Consider the following 19,993-nt stretch of genomic DNA (forward strand, 5'->3'; position numbering starts at 1 on the left):
TCAAGTCTCAAACCTTTCTTCATGTTTCATAAGAAGACTGACTGCAAGATGTGGAATAAAACCAAAATTTCTGTTGTGCTTCTCCACATCAGAGTTGGATACAAACAAATACACCATAGCTTTGGACTAAGAAAGTTTCTTTAATGAGTGCCCTTCCTGTTATTGCAGAGCATGAAAAAATTGCCAGAAATATATACACTTGATTTTCAAAATGGTAAATGGATCATAAGGATGAAAGGATGCTTACATTAAGGAACTATAATAGTAATCTAACTTAGAAACCTCTGGTTTAGCCTTATTGGAATACAGGCTGGCTTCTTAAAAGCTGCCTTCATTTGTTTGTGGCTGTAATTCAGAGTAGAACTGAAAAAAACAGAAAGACTCTACTCAATTTCATTTGGACTGGGCTCTATGTTGCCAAATTTCAGAACAAAGAGAATTTTTCTCTCAAATTTTATAAACTCCTGGAAGCGAATTTTATAACAGAAAGCCTGTCAAATGCTTAACTATCATCATGATTGCAACACTACAATGTTTTAGTTAGATGTTTATCATGGCATAGCTTTCATGAAAATACCAGTGCTGTTTAAAATCACAGACCTCTGTGTTTAGTCATGTGAGATGAATTGATATTAGTACACACATACACAGACTTTTGCTGGATTTTTTTGGTATCAGAGATATAATAACATACTTGTACAGTACTCAGGAGAAGAGTCCTAATAAAACAGACAGTCAAAGCACGTTGAATAATTTAAAAGTATTTTATATGCAGCACATATTTGTCATGTCATATTTAAAGGTATTACTTGACTTCAAAAGTACTTGGATTTGCCAGTTTTTACCTTCATAGTTTATGTTTTGATTGAAATTGCTGAATTGTCACCCAATAGGAGAGGCCTTTTGTAAGGCCTTGTGATCTCGTGTTCCTCATTTCTGATTAAGCCTTTCTGACATCATCACATGGAATTTTTTTTTATTATTTTATTTTTATTTCCCATTATGAACTTATTACTATGTTGGCATGTTTAGTCACGGATTTTTACTGTTGACTGAATAAATGGCACTTTGGCATTGCTCCGTTTAAAGTGGTTGGAGCCAATTCACCAATCAAAGAAGACAGAACTGGCCTTTTATGACTTGAACAGGCTGGGTTTTTTACACAACTCTTATGTAGGTTTCCACAGATCCTTTATATATTTCACAGAAATATTTCAAAGTTTTCTATCTCTCCTTAACATAGTATGAGAGCTGAGCTAAAAGGACACGGATATTCTATTTCAGATTTGTATGCTCTACTTTAATCCACTACCCTTTAAAGTGTAACCCATGATAGAAGGTTACCAGATTGCCTCCTGCTTTCTTTGCAGCATACACTATCTTTCTTTTTTTTTAAAATAAAATACATGTTCCATTTAAAAACCATTTATGAGCATTGTAATTTTTTAGGGCTGAATCCTGAAAGATCCTGAGGACCAATATTTCCTGTATTTTTCAGTGAACATAAGTGTCGTCTCTGACATTCTCGGGAGCCTGATCATTATACTGGTATATAGCAGATGGACATGACAGAGGGTGAGCTTTGGCAGCACCGTAAGGCAGATATCAGCTTTACTATGACCATCTCCAAGGGAGAGACAAGCACTCCAGCAGAACTTCAAGCTGCTACTTCCAGTTTATTTTGGGGGCCCTTTTTTTAGGTGCCTGTTACTGTGGTGTTTGTAACAGTGACACGTAAACAATCAGTTGCTCAAAATGCTGCTGTTGTCGTATTGGAATATTTGTGAAGTATCATGTATTTATATAGCTCACTTGAGTGTTTGTATTTATTTCAGTTAAACTGATTTGCTGTTCTTCCTTTGACAATATTAATAGTGTACTGTGCTATGAAAGTCTAAAAAAGTATGTTCACAGGCTGTTATTTTGATTCAAGAAAAAATATAATGGTTATTTCCAATTGAAATAAATGAAGAAGTTGTATATTTCATATGGGATTCATCACAGGCTTTGAATAAGTATATAATTCTAATGCAAAATAATTTTGTAACGAGACTGCAATATTTTAAAGACTGGCACTTAAAAATTGCCATCTTATTTTGGATCTCTTTGTGGTTAAAAGAAATGTGAGATCTTTTTCTAGTCACTTTTTTTCAGAAATATCATTAGAAACATTTATTTGAAATGCATAAAACTAGTTGTATATGTATTCTGACTTTTATATGTGAAAACTCCACTGCTTCTACAAAAGCTGTCTTTAAGATATAAATCAGAATCTGTGTGTATTTTCAAAAAGGTATAAACTCCAACAACTCAGTTCTCTTTTCTAGGTGCAGTTTATAAGGTAGAGATGAAACCTGGTGGAATATCCTTACAAAAAATCATTGACAAGGACTCCTATGGCATCTAGGAACTCTGTAGGAAAGGTTCATGTGAGCTTCAGTGGGAATGTTAAAGGCATCTGTGCATTTCAGTTTTGCCAGGTTAAAAACTTTTGCCTAATTTCTGTCCATCGTCAACTACCATCAAGAAAAATAAAAATTATAAGACTTCTGCAAATGTGAAAATTTGTTCATTTTTAAATGCTTCTGCTTCAGATGTGTTGCTCAGTGAACCTGAAACAGTTTGAGAGCCTTCATGCAAAGGACAACATTTATGCAAAACCTAAGAGGATGCAAAAATCAGGCAAATAGCAAAAAATGAATAATGACTACTCGTTTTCCATTATAGCATTAGGTTTTATTTGAATGACTAGTAAGGAATAAAATTCTATATAACTTACTTATTTTTTCATGTCTTTCTAGGTCCAACTGTGCTGAAAACATCCGTAAACACATCTTACATACCGGAAAGCATGAAGGAGTAAAAATGTATAACTGTCCTAAATGTGACTATGGAACCAATATCCCTGTGGAGTTTCGTAACCACTTGAAAGAACTACACCCAGACATTGAAAATCCTGACCTGGCATACCTGCATGCTGGTAAGGTCACTCTTCCCTTTGCTTACAAATTCTTCTCATTTCTATATGACCATTCTTAGCTGATTGCAATAAGAAAGCTAGCTGTTATGTTATTATCATTTATTCTGGTGAACATGATTTTAAAATGGTCTTGGTCCTCATCAAATCTTCACAAGGGGTGAAGGTTGTGCATTAAACACTGAAATCCATTCATGTTTCACAAGTAAAGCTTGCAGTTTAATACATAAACATCAGAAGTGTGTGCTATTTAGATGCCTTAATTTGAAATCTAGTTGAGCTTTTATAGAGAAATATTTTTTTTTTAACATCTGTATTGTCCCTCTGCCCACCCAGGAACAGAAAACCAAAATTCCTTAGGAAATACAGTGGCAAATTAATTTACTGCTTAAAATTTGTAGATTTCATTACAAAAAATAAAAAAGTGTTCAACATTAAAAGATAGAAAGCAGAGATCAGTCAATAACTTACATGTGTGTTTTGAGGCTTTGCATTAGAGAGCACACACTTGGAAGTCACTGGAGGAATGCAACACAGAAACATTGCTTTGGAAAAGAAAATAAAAGAAGAAAGTTGGTGTGTTTCCTGATTAGGAACAAGATTATTTTTTTAGAGATTCTACAGTTCAGAATAGAAGGCAAAAGTTCATTGGGGGCATCAACTCAGGAGAAAAATAAAGTTTCAATGGCAAGAGGTTAGGAGAAGTAATACAACATTAGGCTGGAGCTTGAATGAAATGTGATCATAACTCAGGAGAGGCAGATAACTCAGACATCACTGGGCGGGAAGACAAGTCAGAGCAGTGGGGAAAAGAGAACAGATGGTGCGAAGAAAGAGTTGGGGAATCCAGAGGAGGAAGAAGCTATGTGGGCCAAATTTTCCTTAAGATGGAAATTAATCTTCTATTGAAGTTAAACTATTAGTATTGCTGTGTCAGATTTGAATCTTCTACTGTAAGTAATTGATCTTTTAATTTTTGAGACCCTCATACTTGTACAAAACCATGACCTCAAGAACCTTAATTCAGCTCTGCGCAGTGTGCACACTCCAGTTATTTTAAAACCTCTCAGTCTGTTCAAAATGACTGCTTGCTTTCCTGACTAGAGGCAGTGTATTATTTGTACCATATATTTCTATTTGCCAAGTATTCCACTTCATTTTGGAACCAATCATCATGTCATGTCAGCATATGGTGGATAATATCTGGATGTGCAAACAAAATGCCAGTTGGCAGAATACCAATTTCAAAATAGGTCAGAAAACTGATCACATTTCACCATAGTTCTCACTAAAGTGAATGAATATTCAAATCAGACACTGATGGATTTTTACTACAATAATCTCACCTAAAATAATGAGAAAAATTAAAATGCTTTCAATAAACAGATATACAGAGATAATATAGATAGATGTAACATTTGTAGAATCACTAACATTTTTCCAAAATTACAAAGTCTGTGTAAGTTTTCATGTTACTTGTTCAAGACTATATATGTATGTAAATGAATTGCTCATTGCAGCATGTTGTGATTAAAACTCTTCAACTTCCTTGTCTTGACAACACAGCAAAACTATCATCAGCATGTTGTATACTAACAGTATCTATTTTCTATACATTCATTCTTATACTGTAGAAATCCCCTTGCATGAAACAGGGTACTGTACAAACATATTAGTACTAGTGAGAACTGGTTGTCACCTAATTATTGCCAGGGTAGCCTAGAATTGGTACGCAACATGTGTTGAAATATTGTTTGCATAATCCCATCACTAAAAGGGTGATACTGTATTTTCCTTTCAGGAAGAAACACCGTTATAGCGGGACCTAGGTGATAATTGTGCATTCACATCAGAGTTAAATTAAAGTGGTTTTCATTTCTTCTTTTCAATCCATTTCTGGCTGCTGGACATTTGAGAGCTAAAGGGTTTAGAGCAGATTTTTAGAGGAACGAGGGGATAACTCCTGTGCCCTGGCTAACATTCCTTATCAAAGTAAGATTTGTTCTGTGTCTAGTCCGGCGTTACTGATTACTTATTGGTCATTGGCTGCACCCGCAGAGAATCCACAACATGACATAGAAGCCTTTAGGATGATAGGAGTAAAGTGTCATATAAGATCGATTGTTTTTAACCAAAATATATTTGTCAGTCTTTTGTGTTCTAATATTGCTTTGTAATGGGAAAACCAGCCCCTTTGCTTCTTTAAGTGGAATAAAAATAGCATAAGTCTCATCACTGTGGCAAAGAGGCAGACACCAACTCCAGCCACTTCCAGGACCAGTCAGAAACTCCTTCACTTCAACCCACCAAGAAGGGAGCTGTGTGGTACCTTTAGGATGGGGCTGGGAGTAAAAATCAAGTCTGTTTATCATCTGTGCAATTAAGATTATCAGTTGGATTTCTAATTCAAGGTTAACGCTCTTTATAATGCACTAATAGTAATTTCTGTTTAGATTTCTTTGGCAACTACCATACTGCTATATGGGGTCAGTGGCAGTGAGGAACTTGAAGAAGCTGCCTTTCTAAGGGAGAGGCTGTGGAATGAGAACGAGTTAGCTTCTGCATGAGTAAAGATGGTACTGTAACTGATAGGTGACAGCACTTTCTGTAAATCCTGCATAATGTGAGGAATTGATATATGGAAATACCACAAAACCAGGTCTTCAGACCTTCTTTCCCCTTTTGGCTATAGGTTCTGTCACATAGAGGGAGATATTTGACCGTGCAACTATTATTCCTTATAAATCTTATGAAGTACCATTTTACTTTTAAAAAATATAATAATCTTGAGAATACTTTTGTCTTTACCTTTTAAAATATACTGCATTTGAACAGCAGGTCTTCAATGCAGACAAACCAACAAAGAGATACATGCATTTCCACATAAAATTATGAATCAAATTGGCTAGATTACACTTCAACTACCAATTTATATATTTTACCTCTAGTATTTGCACAAATCATCAAATCTGTTTTTGAAATGTCATTGTGTGTTGTTCTGTGAGAGCTTCATGACTGTTTCTTGATATTCTCTGAACCATTTTCTCCAAGTCTGTGTTGAAATTGAAACTTTTTTTTTAAAAAAGGCAGAAATCCATTGATTGTTGTTTATCCACAATATTTATTTATTTTCTTTTAAAAAAATCACATTTAAGACACTGATAGATTTTTACATCTGTTCTAGAATACAAGTGGGCTTGCCACCAAGCTCAGGAATCCTACAGTTAATGTTTTAGTTATGGAAATCTAGTTCCAGTGGAAGCTTTTCATATTATTCTTGTTATCAATATGCAAATCTGAAAATTTGTCATTACAAATGGAAAATTAATACAGTAAGTGAGTGAATTTTCATACCATATTGATGACTATCATTTTAATGTTGGGGTTTTTTTTTAATGAGAGTATTTGATAAAGAAAAATTTTTATGAGTTGTTCACTGTGGACTTGTTTGTATGAAGAGTCTCAAAGTAAGCTGAAGAAATATTTGGATTTATTATTGTATGCATTACATTTCCATGAGTCTTGGATATGATTTTTTTCTTCCAACTGATGCTACATCTCAGTACTGAGTTGAACTGAGCCTGAATACTTTGACAAGTGGAACAGGGGAAGGTTCATACCTCCCATCAGCAGTTTAGGTCTTTTTCTCAGTGCTTAGTCTGCTTTGGAGCAGCATTGCTTGGCAGGGATAGTTTCAGTTTGAACTAAATGTTCATCATTTAGGAGCTCTTGTCTTACAAACATTATGATACTATTACGATGCATTATTTATATCCAAAGAGCCTAATATCTGTGGCTTGACATCTCCATTATTCCAATAGCTGCAGAGACCATGGCAACTCACTGTGTGCACAGTAGTTTTCTGTGGATACTAAACTGGCCATAAGGAAAAAAGCTCTTCAGAGAGAAGAGGAGCAGTTTGTTCATTATTGTTTTTCTGATCATGTTCAAAGTTATGCAATGTTCTTTCTGTATCATTATTTCCGTGCTGCACTGTTAAATGTGACCAAGATCTCCAAGAATGAGCACTACTCTAGGAAATAAGAATAACCCAGTTTTTCACTGAGCGACTGATATAGCAGGCTTGCTCTCTGTCTGAGTTTTCCCATGTGCCAAATAGGTGCAATGGCAAACAGTTCGAGTCACCAAGCTTTTGCTTGAAAATTTCTTCACAACAGTCAACTACGTGATTAGGGAACTGCTTAAGATACTGAAGAGAAAACTCGGGGATGCTTTACTTAATTTAGAGTTAATAGTTGTATAAAACCTTTGTTGGAAGCGTTTTCTTTTAAAAAAAACCCAATTCATTGTACTCTTTGGTAAGTCTATTTTTTCTTTGAAAGTGATACTATGCTTGCAAAGCACTCAAGTTATCTGGTGTGCCCTGAGAGACTCTGCCACTCTGTACCCTGCGAGTAGGAGTGGAGGATTGCTTGCTCTTACGGATCCTGACAGAACTAAAAGCATGAGCCGCCTCCCCTCGCTGCACAGATGTGTTTTGGGGAATGCTGGGAAGCACAGCTTTGTGTGCCGTTGCCTCTGAGAAAATTATAGGTGCCTCTGGAGTTGGGCATCCACATAACAAAGATTGTGATGATCGTGTTTTGGCAGTTGGCTGCCTACGTGGTGATTGAACACTTGGTGCTCGTGAAGAGTTACATAATTCATGACCAAAATGATAGATAGGTACTTGATTACAGAGTATGAGTTGCTTCACAGGGAGAAAATATCAGACACGAGCTACTCTTAATCTAGCTGAGAAAAGCCTAAGAAAAATCAGCTACTGAAAGCTTAGTCAGGCAAATTGAAAGGAGAAACAAGGTGCAAACACTTAAATATGAGGTTGATTGAGCTCTGGCAACAACTGAGAGAAGAAATATCCCTGTTCCATTCCTTTGAGCCTTGAGAAGACTGGATGTCTTTCTGGAAGATAGGTTTTAGGAGGGCCCAACATTGCTGGGTTCACTGCAAAACTAATTAGTTGTTACTTAAGGGGCTTTCATATACCAGAAGTCGACTGTTATCTAATAGTCCTGTTTGTTCTTAAATTGTAAATAAGTGTTAACCTGCAGCTTGTTGGCAGAGGTCGTGTTTGTGAATCTAAAGTGCTCAGGTGTTGTGATAGCAAAGGGGTAGCTGAGGAGACATGCGTCCCCCAAATTGTTCTTCCCAATAGAGATGACATTCCCATTGGTACTGCTGAATTTTTAGTCTCTTTGAACCCGAGTAGAAATACACTTGCCTAAAATAAGTTTTTTTCTGGTATGTTGTTAAATCCTTGGAACATTTATTTATTTGTTTAGTTGAGGTGTCTGAAGAATCCTTAAGAAATTCTGCCTTTTTGGTTGGCAGTTACCATACTGTGTTATTGGCTCCTGAGATCTCATATCGATGAAAAGGCAGTTCAATTAATCATCTGTTCACTAAGCTGGGCCTGTATCCTGCCCTTTTCTTTTTTAGATTAGTGGAAGAGAGTTAGGGGATGTTTTAGTTCTTCCCAGAGAGCAGTGAAAATGAGAAAAGTTTACCACAAGGTCTCTTTTATGTATGTTTGAAGAACATCTTTTCCAGCCTTTTTAAGGTGCACTTTTCAAAAGGCTCTGCTTTCCACACGTTTCTCTTTCGGTTTCTTTAGCTTTTGAGAAACAAGGCTCTACTAGCAACCCACAACATGATTACATCATCAACAAGGGACAAAATTGTGATCCTATCAGTTGTAAAAGTTGCAATATTCATGAATGGAATTCTGGAAGTTCACATAGTTAATCCCAAATAAAATTGTGATCTTTATCCCATTTGCCAGCTACATTTATCAAATTATTAAGAGAAAAAATTGATTGCTAAAAGTTATGGTGTGATCTATTATGTGATTTTATCAAAGTACAACTGTATTACCAAGTGGAAACCGCAGACTTATTCAGAATGTGAATTGGAGACACATAACCTGATAATATAGCAATTTTACTAGTATCCTAGTGCTTTTGTACTTTTATTTTCTTTCTTTTTTTTTTTCCTTGTCCTTTCCTTTGCATCTTCTGACTCTTTATTAGAAAATATAAAGTTGAAAAGAAAAAATGAAATAATAAATACCTGTTTACTCTTATGCCCTCTGAATTCATCAAACTATAACAATATAAAATCAGTGAATACTATGTGACTATGAAATAATGGAAATATGAGCAAGTTGAGTACCTATGCAAACTTGTAATTCATACTTTAAGTAAAGCCTCCAAAGAATGGATACAAAGTTTTGTTTGCAAGCATACTTAACTTTTTTTCTTGGAATAGTTATGTTCTTACTCTTTATCACTGTTTAAATGAAGTAGTTTAAATGCTGTAATTTGAAACAATATTAAACATCTGCCATTGCTAGATATAGGCAAATCAGGTAGGAGCTTTTACAGTAGTAGAGTATTGCTTGGGTTCGCAGTCAGATAAAACATTATTTTTGATGGCTGGTATACTTAAAAAAAAAAAAGACAGCAGCAGCTCTGCTTTAAACAGGTTTGCTCTTGTCATAGCTATTAGTGCCAGTCTTTCAATAGCATGTCATGTTGATTGGCAGGCACTCCCTTTCCTCTTTTGTGAAGAATAATAATTTTAGTCTGTGCTTGAAATAAAAACCTAGTATAAATGATTTTCTGTTTGTAAAGGAGAGAGCTATGTTCCTTATAACCTATGTAGATTACGCATTATTGTGTTTCAGAAAAAATTAATCTGCGTTTTAAAAAACCCTAAAACCTAAGTCATTTGATTATTTTTATAACTGTCTTCTAATAGAAGGCTTTGTATGCCTAGCACAGCTTCCACAGGCAGTATTTTTTTGAGGTCACAAAACTATTTTTAATTTTTTTTTTTAATTTATTTTTTCCCCCTAATATGTAGCTTTTGCTGCTGGTCTTGAAGAGCTTAGGGACCCCATTCATAGTCCCTTAGTTGCTTTTCCTGAACTGTCAGTCTATATTGCTGCTGAATGACATTAAAGAAGGTGTTGAAATATTTCAATGCAAATATTACATCATCTAATATGTAAAACCAATCATTATTAATTTTATTTGTATTCTGTAAGTGGATGGCATGCTCAGATATGAGTGAAGACCATGAATTTCACTAAGGAAAAAATGTTCGGAACATAGTTTTAAATGAAAAGGAAAATATTGCCTACGCCAAAGTCTGGAACACCTCTGAATACCTCTGATCAGTAGAGGTATAACATCTGCCCTGTTGTACACCATTTTTCCATCAGATTATTGGTGCTAAGCTGCAGGGCCTCCACACAAGTGTTTTTTATATTGTGTGTTGCACCAAGGGCATTTTTAATCACATTTCTGAATTCTGGCAATGCCTTTCTGCCCACTGCTCTGTCAGTTTCCTACTTGTAGTTCCTTTATGAAGAGCTATCAGAGGGCAACCAATTTTTTGTGGGGTGAGCTTTTACTCTTTAACGGCTTGAATGTCTTTGCCCATGCCTAAGCACTTAATCTGGGTTTTGGTGTGCTCTTGCTTCCCTGTCCTTCCTCCCTTAGACATCCTGGTTTCCAGGGTGGGGAACCATTCAACTGACCTGGGAGGGGGCTGTACCATGCGTGGCGATAGAGAAACCCTCATCTGTTCTGGAATTAGCTGTTGAACCCTAATGTCCACCTCTTGGTACTTAAAAGGGGCCTATAAGAAAGATGGAGAGGTGGGGACAGACGTTTTAGCAGGGCCTGTTGTGATAGGACAAGGGATAAGGGTTTTAAACTAAAGGAGGGGAGGCTAGACAGGCTAGACAGGAGGAAGAAGTTTTTTGCTATGAGGGTGGAGAAGCACTGGCACAGGTTGCCCAGAGAGGTGGTAGATGCCCCATCCCTGGAGACATTCAAGGCCAAGCTGAACGGGGCTCTGAGCAACCTGATCTAGTTGCAGATGTCCCTGCTCATTGCAGGGGGTTGGACTAGATGACCTTTGAAGGTCCCTTCCAACCCAAACTACTCTATGATTCTAGGATTGTCTCTGCCCTCAAAATACCCTTGAACAGGCATCTGCCTTGCAAACTCGTTGTGTTGGTGGCCGTATGCTGGATCCCTACTAGTATTCACAGAGACTGTTGCCTCTGCAAGGTTGTCAGGTTCACTGATGAAAATAAGGTAATCTTACTCCAACCTATTATTTCATTACACTAATAGATAAAATATCCTTCATAAGAATGAGACGTAGTATTGCCTATTTGGTGCTAAAAATAGGATATCCTAATATAAAACTTTTAAAGCAAGGCTGAAATAGTAAAGTACAGAAGAAAGCCCTTAAGACATGACAGCCATCTAGAAAGACAAAAAATATTTAATTCTGCTAGAAAATATATATGCATAATAGTATGTGGTAAATATAAATAACAACGTATTAAAATTCAGAGTAAAACAGAAAAAAAACCCCACATGATATCGGGGTTCATCAAGAAAACTTTTCAAAAAAGTAAAAAAAATGAATCTTATAGAAGGAATAAAAAAAATAAAGGCATATAGTGCATGGGAGTAATTCAAGATATTTTTATGTGAAGATTGTCCTATATTCTGAACGTTTAAATTGGTTTCCTATAAGGAGAAGCTCTTTTAAGAGTGGATCTCTTGGTGTATCATCCATGGAAGTTATGCTGGAGTCCTAAGAAATACAAAACACTTTTTTGTTGTTGATGTAAATGTAAAGCATAAGATGCAAGTTGTAGAAGAATATGAAAATGTTGATTTAAAATGTGTTTTAAATTTTTAATATATATAGTATATAAAGCATAAGTATTTTATATGTATTACATAAAATATATATTTATAGTCTAGAAATATTTTAAATAATTGTATATTGCTAATGAATAATATAAATAATTTTATATGAATTGTGTTTCAATGAGAATATAAATAATAAATACCTATAAATAAATAATAAATATCACAATGGTGGCATCCCAATTATGAACAAATTATTTCATTACTTGAGCATTTGAACTAACAATACTTCTAAGATCTGGGGGCACTATATTTCAGTATAACTGCATAGCAGAGTCTATTTTGCCTACATAATGCCACCATCTCTTGGTTTCTTTCACTGTGGTTGCACGTTATTTAAAGGACACTTTAAATTTTCTCCTCCTTTGAGATGCTACCAACATGTCAACAACCCTCACTGAAAGAGTGTACTCTTGATAAATAACTTAAACAATTAACATTTGTAAATCTGCTTTGATTTGCTTGGAAGTCATTGCCTGAATTTTCATATTTTTAAAAAAATCACACAAAAGAATTATTTGCTTGTTATGTAAAATTTGGTTACTACACAAGATGTGCACAAATAATAGCAAATAATTCCAGAACAAATGTGGCTAATGTTAGATTGAATGTTCGTTGTGTGCTCAGCGCTTTACTGCTTCGGGTCACGAATGAGGAGAAGAGTCCTCAGCAATAATTGCTTCAATGAATCACAAATCATTGGCATTCCATGCTGATTTTAAAAATTTCTTTTGGGCTTTCTTTTTGTTTGCTTTCATTGATCCAATGTATCCTGCACTGACTTTCCATTAATTTCTTGACATGGCATCTTGGATCTTGACCTTTTGGAAGTAGGGTGCCTTGTCTGTCTCATACACCTGTTCTTTTGTACTTCTAATTTCTATTTTATTTCCAATAGTTCTTCATAATTTTTCTCATCTTTTCATTTACCAGATCTTTGGTACCTTTCAAATGCTAAATGCTCTCCCATATATCCTTAGTAACCATGCTGGATTTTTCTGTCCTTTTTAATATTTAGGTTTTATTGGATGAATGTAGATTGCACCTTCTCTAACTGTGCCTTAAATAATTGCCACTTAAGGGAATTAAGAAGTACAAGGGAAGGAAAATGCTGACCCATAGACTAAGCAGAAGGAAAAAACGTTCCCACTGGGTCCAATTTCCTAAGAAGGACCATCAGGATAGTGACTAGGACCTGAAATTATGGGCTGAATGACCTCTAAAAAATTATCAGTTCAAAGAGGAGCTTGTCTATAACTGTTTGCACTAAAGGAAATTAAGATCAGTACAAGTCTCACAGAAGAAAGATTGCTTCACTTTCTTGGTGAACATATGAGGGCGTAATATGAAACTATATCTCATATAAATACATTGCGTGCCGACTGTCTATAATTCTCGTATCATGTCAAAAAACCATGGAAGCAGATATCATATCTCTGAGCTCCCAGCAGACCAGTTAGTGGGGAACCCCTTTTTCTACATGGGAAGATAGAGAGCATGTCTTCTGAATTTTAGATTTTTTATGCAGGTCTTGCATTTATTGGAAAGAGTGCATGCTCATCAATATCTAATGTCAAAGAAGTGGTTTGTACTAAAGAAACCACTGCAAATTTAACACAGATGTTTTCATTCTCTGAGTCATTACAGTATGATTTTCATATAATAGTCTCTGATAATGAAAAGGGTCCTTAAAGTGAGTGCAATTTTCATATAAATTGCATAGGAACCTGAGTGTTAATGAAAAATTTGGGCTTCAGATAATACAAAACTACTGCTTCAACCTCCACATGACTGGATCAAAGGCATTGCTGGTTTAACTGGGTGCGCTGTCAGTGGCTCAGCTGTGAGAAGTACAGGAGGTGTCCGACATCCAGAGGCAAATGTGCTGGACAGGTTTCTGCAGTGTAGGTGAGAGGACTCCTCAAATATTTGAAGGGGAAGATCAATTCCTTTTTGCCACAATCCCTGCTTAAATAGCATTTCAGAAGCTTAGATTGTTGTTGCTGGAAGATTGTTTCATCAATGGCTGTTGTACAGTAGCTAAAGGAAAGAGTTGGTTGCACGACAGTGTTTGAGAATATAACGTATAATGTACTTACAAAAAAGGCATTAAGATAACTACTGTATTACACTCTAAGCTATGTCCCTACTCTTTTATACCTTGCCAAAATGGAACTTCTTATTCAAAGACAAGGAAGTAATAGCAGATAACAGTTCTGAGAACACCATTTATAGAAGATTTAAGAGAGTTGATCTACTTGGAAGTAACAGTATCTAGAGGAAATATAAAATGAAAGCATCTTGTGATAGCAAAAAAAGGTAACCCCCTGATTTCATAGTTATCTCAAGAGACATTGGAAGTTTTTAGGTAAACATTTTCAATGTAACATTGATTAGAGATTGAGCATACATATCTGAAATTCAGAACTGGGTTTGAAGAATTTGAGGTTGGAGGTTATTAAAAAATTAATTTTACACTTAGAAAAGTAGTTTCAATAGTTTTTAGAATGTATGAGTAAGGTAAAATTAAAAAAGAGGAGCCTTTGTGAAGTGCCTGGAGTCCTCACATTTTAGTGCCTACCACCACCACAAATGCCCATGGGATAAAGCTACTTCAAGTCAATTCAATTTAACCTCTTCTGCTCAGGATTTATAGAATCATAGAATCCTTTTGGTTGGAAGAAACCTTTAAGATCATTGAATCCAAATATAAGCTATCACTAAACCACATCCCTAAGAACCTCATCTATACGTCTTTTAGTGACTCCACCACTTCCCTGGGCAGCCTGTTCCAATGCAACCCTTTCTGTGAAGAAATTTTTGCTAATATCCAATCTGATCCTTACTGTTCCAATAATATTCAGTATTAAATTATTGGTTGTTGACCCTTCCTTTTGTAATCCACCCTTCTCTGAGCAAATACAGCCACTGTCAAAATTGTCGGTGAAATTTGCTGAGCTGCTTGTGCTTGCTTCCACCTGCTCAGGCAAAAATCTTGACATACAAAGTCAGAGATTTATCAGTGTATAAAAATAATGAAATCTCAGTAATCTGTACAGTACAGCCTTACTTGTACTGTAGATCAGGAGGGATAAGACAGCAGGGGAACACTGTATTCTATTCTCTGTTTTAGTTGTGGGGGGTTGTTCATTGCATATGTCATTTCCTGCAAACCTTTGAGCTACAGAAGTGATATGTTTCTCAGAATGTCTTGGGATAACAATTTTAAAGCAAATTTATAGACGCCTATAATTATCAAATTAACCACAAATGTAGTATTTTTGTTAAATAAAGCTATTTCCAGTTCTGATGGCTGATGTGCAACAGAAAAATTTCTACGAGAAGAATGAGGCACCAGTTGCAAAAAGCTTTTTTCAGTTTGGGAATACTAACAAAGTACTCAGTTACACAAAGAGTAAATATTTGTAAGTTAGTACAACCAGGGTAAGATTCCTGAGGTTTTTGGGAAAGCAGAAAGAACTGATGGTATTTTGATGGAGAGAAAAGGACTCTTCATTCTGAAAGTACTCTTTGTTGCCATCTTCTCACCAAAAATGGAAAAAAATGGTTAATTTGGGAGGGGAGGCCTTTATATAAGGAAACTCAAGACTCAAGCGTGGAGCAGGTTTCAGTAGGTGGTTGTGCAGGTACATGAGTGGCTCACGACCTGAAGATCATCTGTTTTGTAATGTCAGTGTTTGCTTTCAATGTCGGTGAGTCTGATGTGCGATCTGCAGAAATAACGCTTTAATCCCATGTCCCCATTGTGACATGGGACACTTTTAGGCATGTTCAGATGTTTTACATTTTTCTTTTAAGTTTTTTCATCTTGAAGGCTTTGTCTTTGCTTAAACTCACAGCCTTTTTTATTTATTTATTTTCCTAACTAGGATTTTCAAAATAAATGCAGATCTTTTCATATTCGCATTAATAGATAAACTGAACTGATTAAAGTTATTTTTGCCAATATTTTTTAAAGCAAATCATTGTAGAATTTGCAATCAGATTGCTCCTAATGCTGATTGACAAAAATAGGTCTCTTTCTTGACTAATGTAGAAGTAAAGATGTTACAGAAAAAAATGGCAAATGTAAAATTGTGATTCAGTTTCAAATTTAAAGTTTATAATGATAAAGCTTCTAGGGCATTTGAATTTAGTTTTCATTAACATAACAGGATGTTACATTTCTCAAAACAGTTTCCTGTTTTTCCAAATACTGTTGTGTACCTGCTACTGACTTCACTGAGAATACATGTCTAAATATTAGTGGAACATTAATATCTATATATTTGTTAGGTTTTACTAATCTACATTGGTATTTGAGGTACTGTTCCTTGTTTCCAGGAGAAGGTAATTGTTGCCCATACACTAGTTCTCCACCTTCATTGCTAGAAAGAAACATGAAAATAGATTTTAAAATTACACATAAGATAATGTCTAATAGACTTTGGCCCTGTAGGATGGATAGAGCCAAATTATAGTCCTCATTTTTCAAAAATGTCTGAATACAAGTAGACACGTATTAGCACTTACCAGAGTTGTTCAAGGATTTACTGCTAGTTTCCATATTTTAAAAATTGTTAGAACATGTGTCTTAAGCTTTTAAGATATTGTGGTAGTTTTTAAGAAGTGTGAAGTGTTTTGGAAGGGCAATGTTGTCTGACTAACTCATATTTTAATAAAAAATTTCACATGAATTACATATAAATAAACATAATTTCCAACGCTCTGGTAAACAAGTACAGTGTATGTAGAAGAAACTGCCGTGCTCAGAACAGGGAGAAATAGAAGCAATCCCAGTTATCAGTCTGTATGTTGTTATGTTGAAATGCTATACCCTGCTACAGTATGGATTGTACACAGCAAGATGTTTTCCAGTAATTAAAGGCCTTAGGCTTCCTAGATGCTCAGATCTAAATGTGGTTATTGTTACAGTTATATGGGTTTGGAGATAACTCAAATGGCAGATTTTCACTTTCTAGTAAACTTTTATTTTTTTGCTTACATTGTTTAGAAATTGAGTTTTAAGTGTATCGAAGTGTTATGAATGTCTCTCAGCAAAGTAAGGACTGTGAGTTACTAAATGGTACTCAGAGATAGGATTTGTCTAATTGGGTAAGTTTTTATTTTTATAGGCTAGAATAGATATGTTATGAAACGTAAAACTGAATTTGTTTCATCTGTGTCATTCAAGCACACTTATTTTGCCACAGAAATACTGTATTTATATTTCGCACATGGCTAAAATCAACTCTGATAAATTTATGGTTCTGTAGTATCATGATTTGGTTTAGTTTTTATCATATAGAACCAAAATTTCATTGCCAATTTTTGTATTTAAAGGCTTGTTAATCTGCATTGATTTCTTAGTTTGGTATAGATTCTGAGCTGAAAAATACAGTACATCACTGACTGTTCTATCACCTGACAGCGACTGATAAAGCATCCGTGCACAAAGTGTCAGAAAAGGTTAATATTTATTGATTTTATGGCGCTACAACCAATGTAGTTTTGCCATCAAAGATGTATGGCCACCAGCAATGGAATCTGTAAAATTGCAGGTTGGACGCTAGTTTTTATTATAACCTATGCCAGTATTCTGGCTTTAAAAAATGACAGACATTTAATTTAAGACAAAAGGCTTTGAACGTGCAGCTACTGTATACCTGCAATGGGAATTTAGTATTCTAAAATGAAACCCAAGCACAGCGCTTTAAAGCTTAAGGGGGATGGGGGCGGGGGGGGGGGAAACACGCAACCTTGCATTGCAAATGACAATCACATTTAGCCTTTTCATCCACTTAACTATGTGCTATTGATCTGCAGAAGGTGCCCAAGCAAGTGATAGCTGAAATTATGAGCAATAAAGGGCTTACTTCTTCAAACAAAAAAGTATATAATTAGTAGGAGTGGAGGAGGGGGGCAGAGCCTGTGTTTGGTTTTAAAGACGTTTAAACAAGATGGACTGAGTGCAACAGCAGTGTTTAAGTGTACTCGAGGAGAAATCTGGTTGCCTTGAAGCATAAATCCATGGTCTGGTTGCAGCTTGTGTGTAAAAATTAGGCGAGCACTCCAGCCTTTACATTTATCTCCATCAGGGTTTGCCTGACAGAAAGACAATCTGTTGGTTTGCTTACATCAACTGGGGAGAGGAAAATCCTGTGAAGCTTTGGTTCTTCTAAATGCATCTGTAGTTTGCATTTTTATTCTATTTTTCGTTTAGCTGACTCTTGATATCAACTTTTTCATAAGTGATAGTTCCATTGATATTTCCAGAAGGTTTTCAAGAAGATGGAAGAATGCTTGCCAAAGTGCTGAAAATTAGTCTACAAAAATACATCTAGATATGCGTAGAGACTTATACAAACAGGTTTGTAAGGAATAGTAGCAGGATCCAGCCGTGATTTTAAGAATCCCTCTTCAACTAATATTTATAACCGAATTACTATTTTTACGTTACAGTTTTGCATACAATTTTTTCTCCCATACTTTCTTTAAAGTTCAGCATCAGGGACAGTGGTAACAATGGGGTTGGTTTGGAACAAAACCTAACAATAATTCAGCAGTAAGAAACTCTTATTCTAGCCTGACCAGTAGAATAAATTGCATGGCATACAGTAAACATACTTTAGATCGCCTCCTCTCTGTACCACATTTTTCTGTTGAGCTTTATACCACCAGTTTGTCTGGGTTGTTTTTCCCCAGACAGCTTACCCATTTTATTGTGCTCATTTAGGGGAAAGAAAAACTGTTTGTCTCCTTGAAAGGCAAGAGAACAGTGAGTGGAAAACCACTTTTATAGCTAAAATACCATTATAATATATGGCAACTAAAATTCTAAAATTGAAAGCGAAGATACAAGAGAAAATCTTAAATCATTTTTTTAAAGCCACTGACAATTTGAAATATTCCCCATGAAGATTTCTATTTTTTTGTCTTCCTTTCTTGAGCTTAGTAAAATGTGATTTTTAAAATGATTGTTAAAATAACTTGTTTAATTTCAATAACTCAAATATGATCCATTCCTCATATAACTCCACCTTTTTTATTTTAATGACTGTGTCATTAATCTAACATTTTCCATTTTTATTGTGCTTCATTTTTCCCCCCTTCTGATCACTTTAAATTATGACTATGAAATGACGCGCATTCAGCAGCAGCGTGCTCTTTCTGCGTTTTTACATGCCTTTTACCCCCTTATTCTCACATTTTTAGCTTTCAGTATAGCCAGGTACCAACAACATTGTGGCTGTATGGCGTCCATAAGTGACTTCCAGGCTACAGCTCCAGATGGCAGCTTAGTGACAGAATGTCTTTCAAACATTTTATTTCATTTTTATTTTTAATTCAATACCACTGCTATAAACTATTTGTTATACTTTATAACACCTTTGCCTCAAAATTGGTCATTACCTTGGATAAGCATGGATATGTTATGTTGTTAGCTGAATTTAACAAATGATTTTGTAGAACTGTTACTTAATTTATAATGTGATGAAACTTTAGTACCCAGCAATACACATATATTTACATATGAAGCCATATATTTATTCTAGACTGCAAAAACATGAAGACTGCATTGCTTAAATCATTCTCATTCACTGAATAAATAAAATTAATTTATTATGAAATTTGCCTGTGCAAATTTGATATAAAACTAACAGATAAGGAAGAAAAGAGGTAACTTGAGACTGCAGGTCACACATGCTATGGGTCCTCTGTATGCCTATGTGAAAGGACAAGGAAAATTAGGAGCCCAGAAGCTTCTTAGAACTGATTGAACTTCAGATACAGGTTAAGAAGTGATCCATCAGATTAGGATGGGGATTCATCCAGAGTAATGCTAAACACCTGTGTCTGTCCCCTGTATGCGTTACCAGCAGCACTGCAGAATCACTGTGTGTCTACAACTTCCAAGAAAAAGCAGAGGACAAAGGTAACATCTGCTTACATTTTGTTAAGAAAAAAGTCAACATGAGCCAGAAATTATTACATCACATTTCAGATCTGAGTCAGGGTATGAAAACAAAACAAGGATATTGAAATCACTGAATCTCTGTTTACAAAAACCATAGAGTAGTGAAGTATTGCCTCAAGAACCAGCAGCGTAGCTCTACTTTGAGGATGAAAATCTGTTGGTGTGAGAGTGTTATAGCCAGAGAAGCTGTGGATGCCCCATCCCTAGGAGTGCTCAAGGCCAGGCTGGATGGGACTTTGGGCAACCTGATCTAGTGACAGATGTCCCTGACCATGGCAG

At 35.5% G+C, this 19,993-nt stretch overlaps 1 protein-coding gene across 1 annotated transcript in view; it reads left to right on the plus strand.

Annotated features, from left to right (window-relative positions):
• Nucleotides 1–19,993, plus strand: part of ZNF407 (zinc finger protein 407) — a 348,368-nt gene that overhangs the window by 243,047 nt on the left and 85,328 nt on the right. The window contains exon 8 of the mRNA XM_080340472.1: nucleotides 2,802–2,980. Within this exon, the coding sequence (XP_080196598.1) occupies nucleotides 2,802–2,980 (179 nt within the window). The remainder of the gene's footprint in view (nucleotides 1–2,801; nucleotides 2,981–19,993) is intronic.

This window comes from Nesoenas mayeri (genome assembly GCF_963082525.1).
Source record: "Nesoenas mayeri genome assembly, chromosome: 2".
Lineage (NCBI taxonomy): Eukaryota > Metazoa > Chordata > Aves > Columbiformes > Columbidae > Nesoenas > Nesoenas mayeri.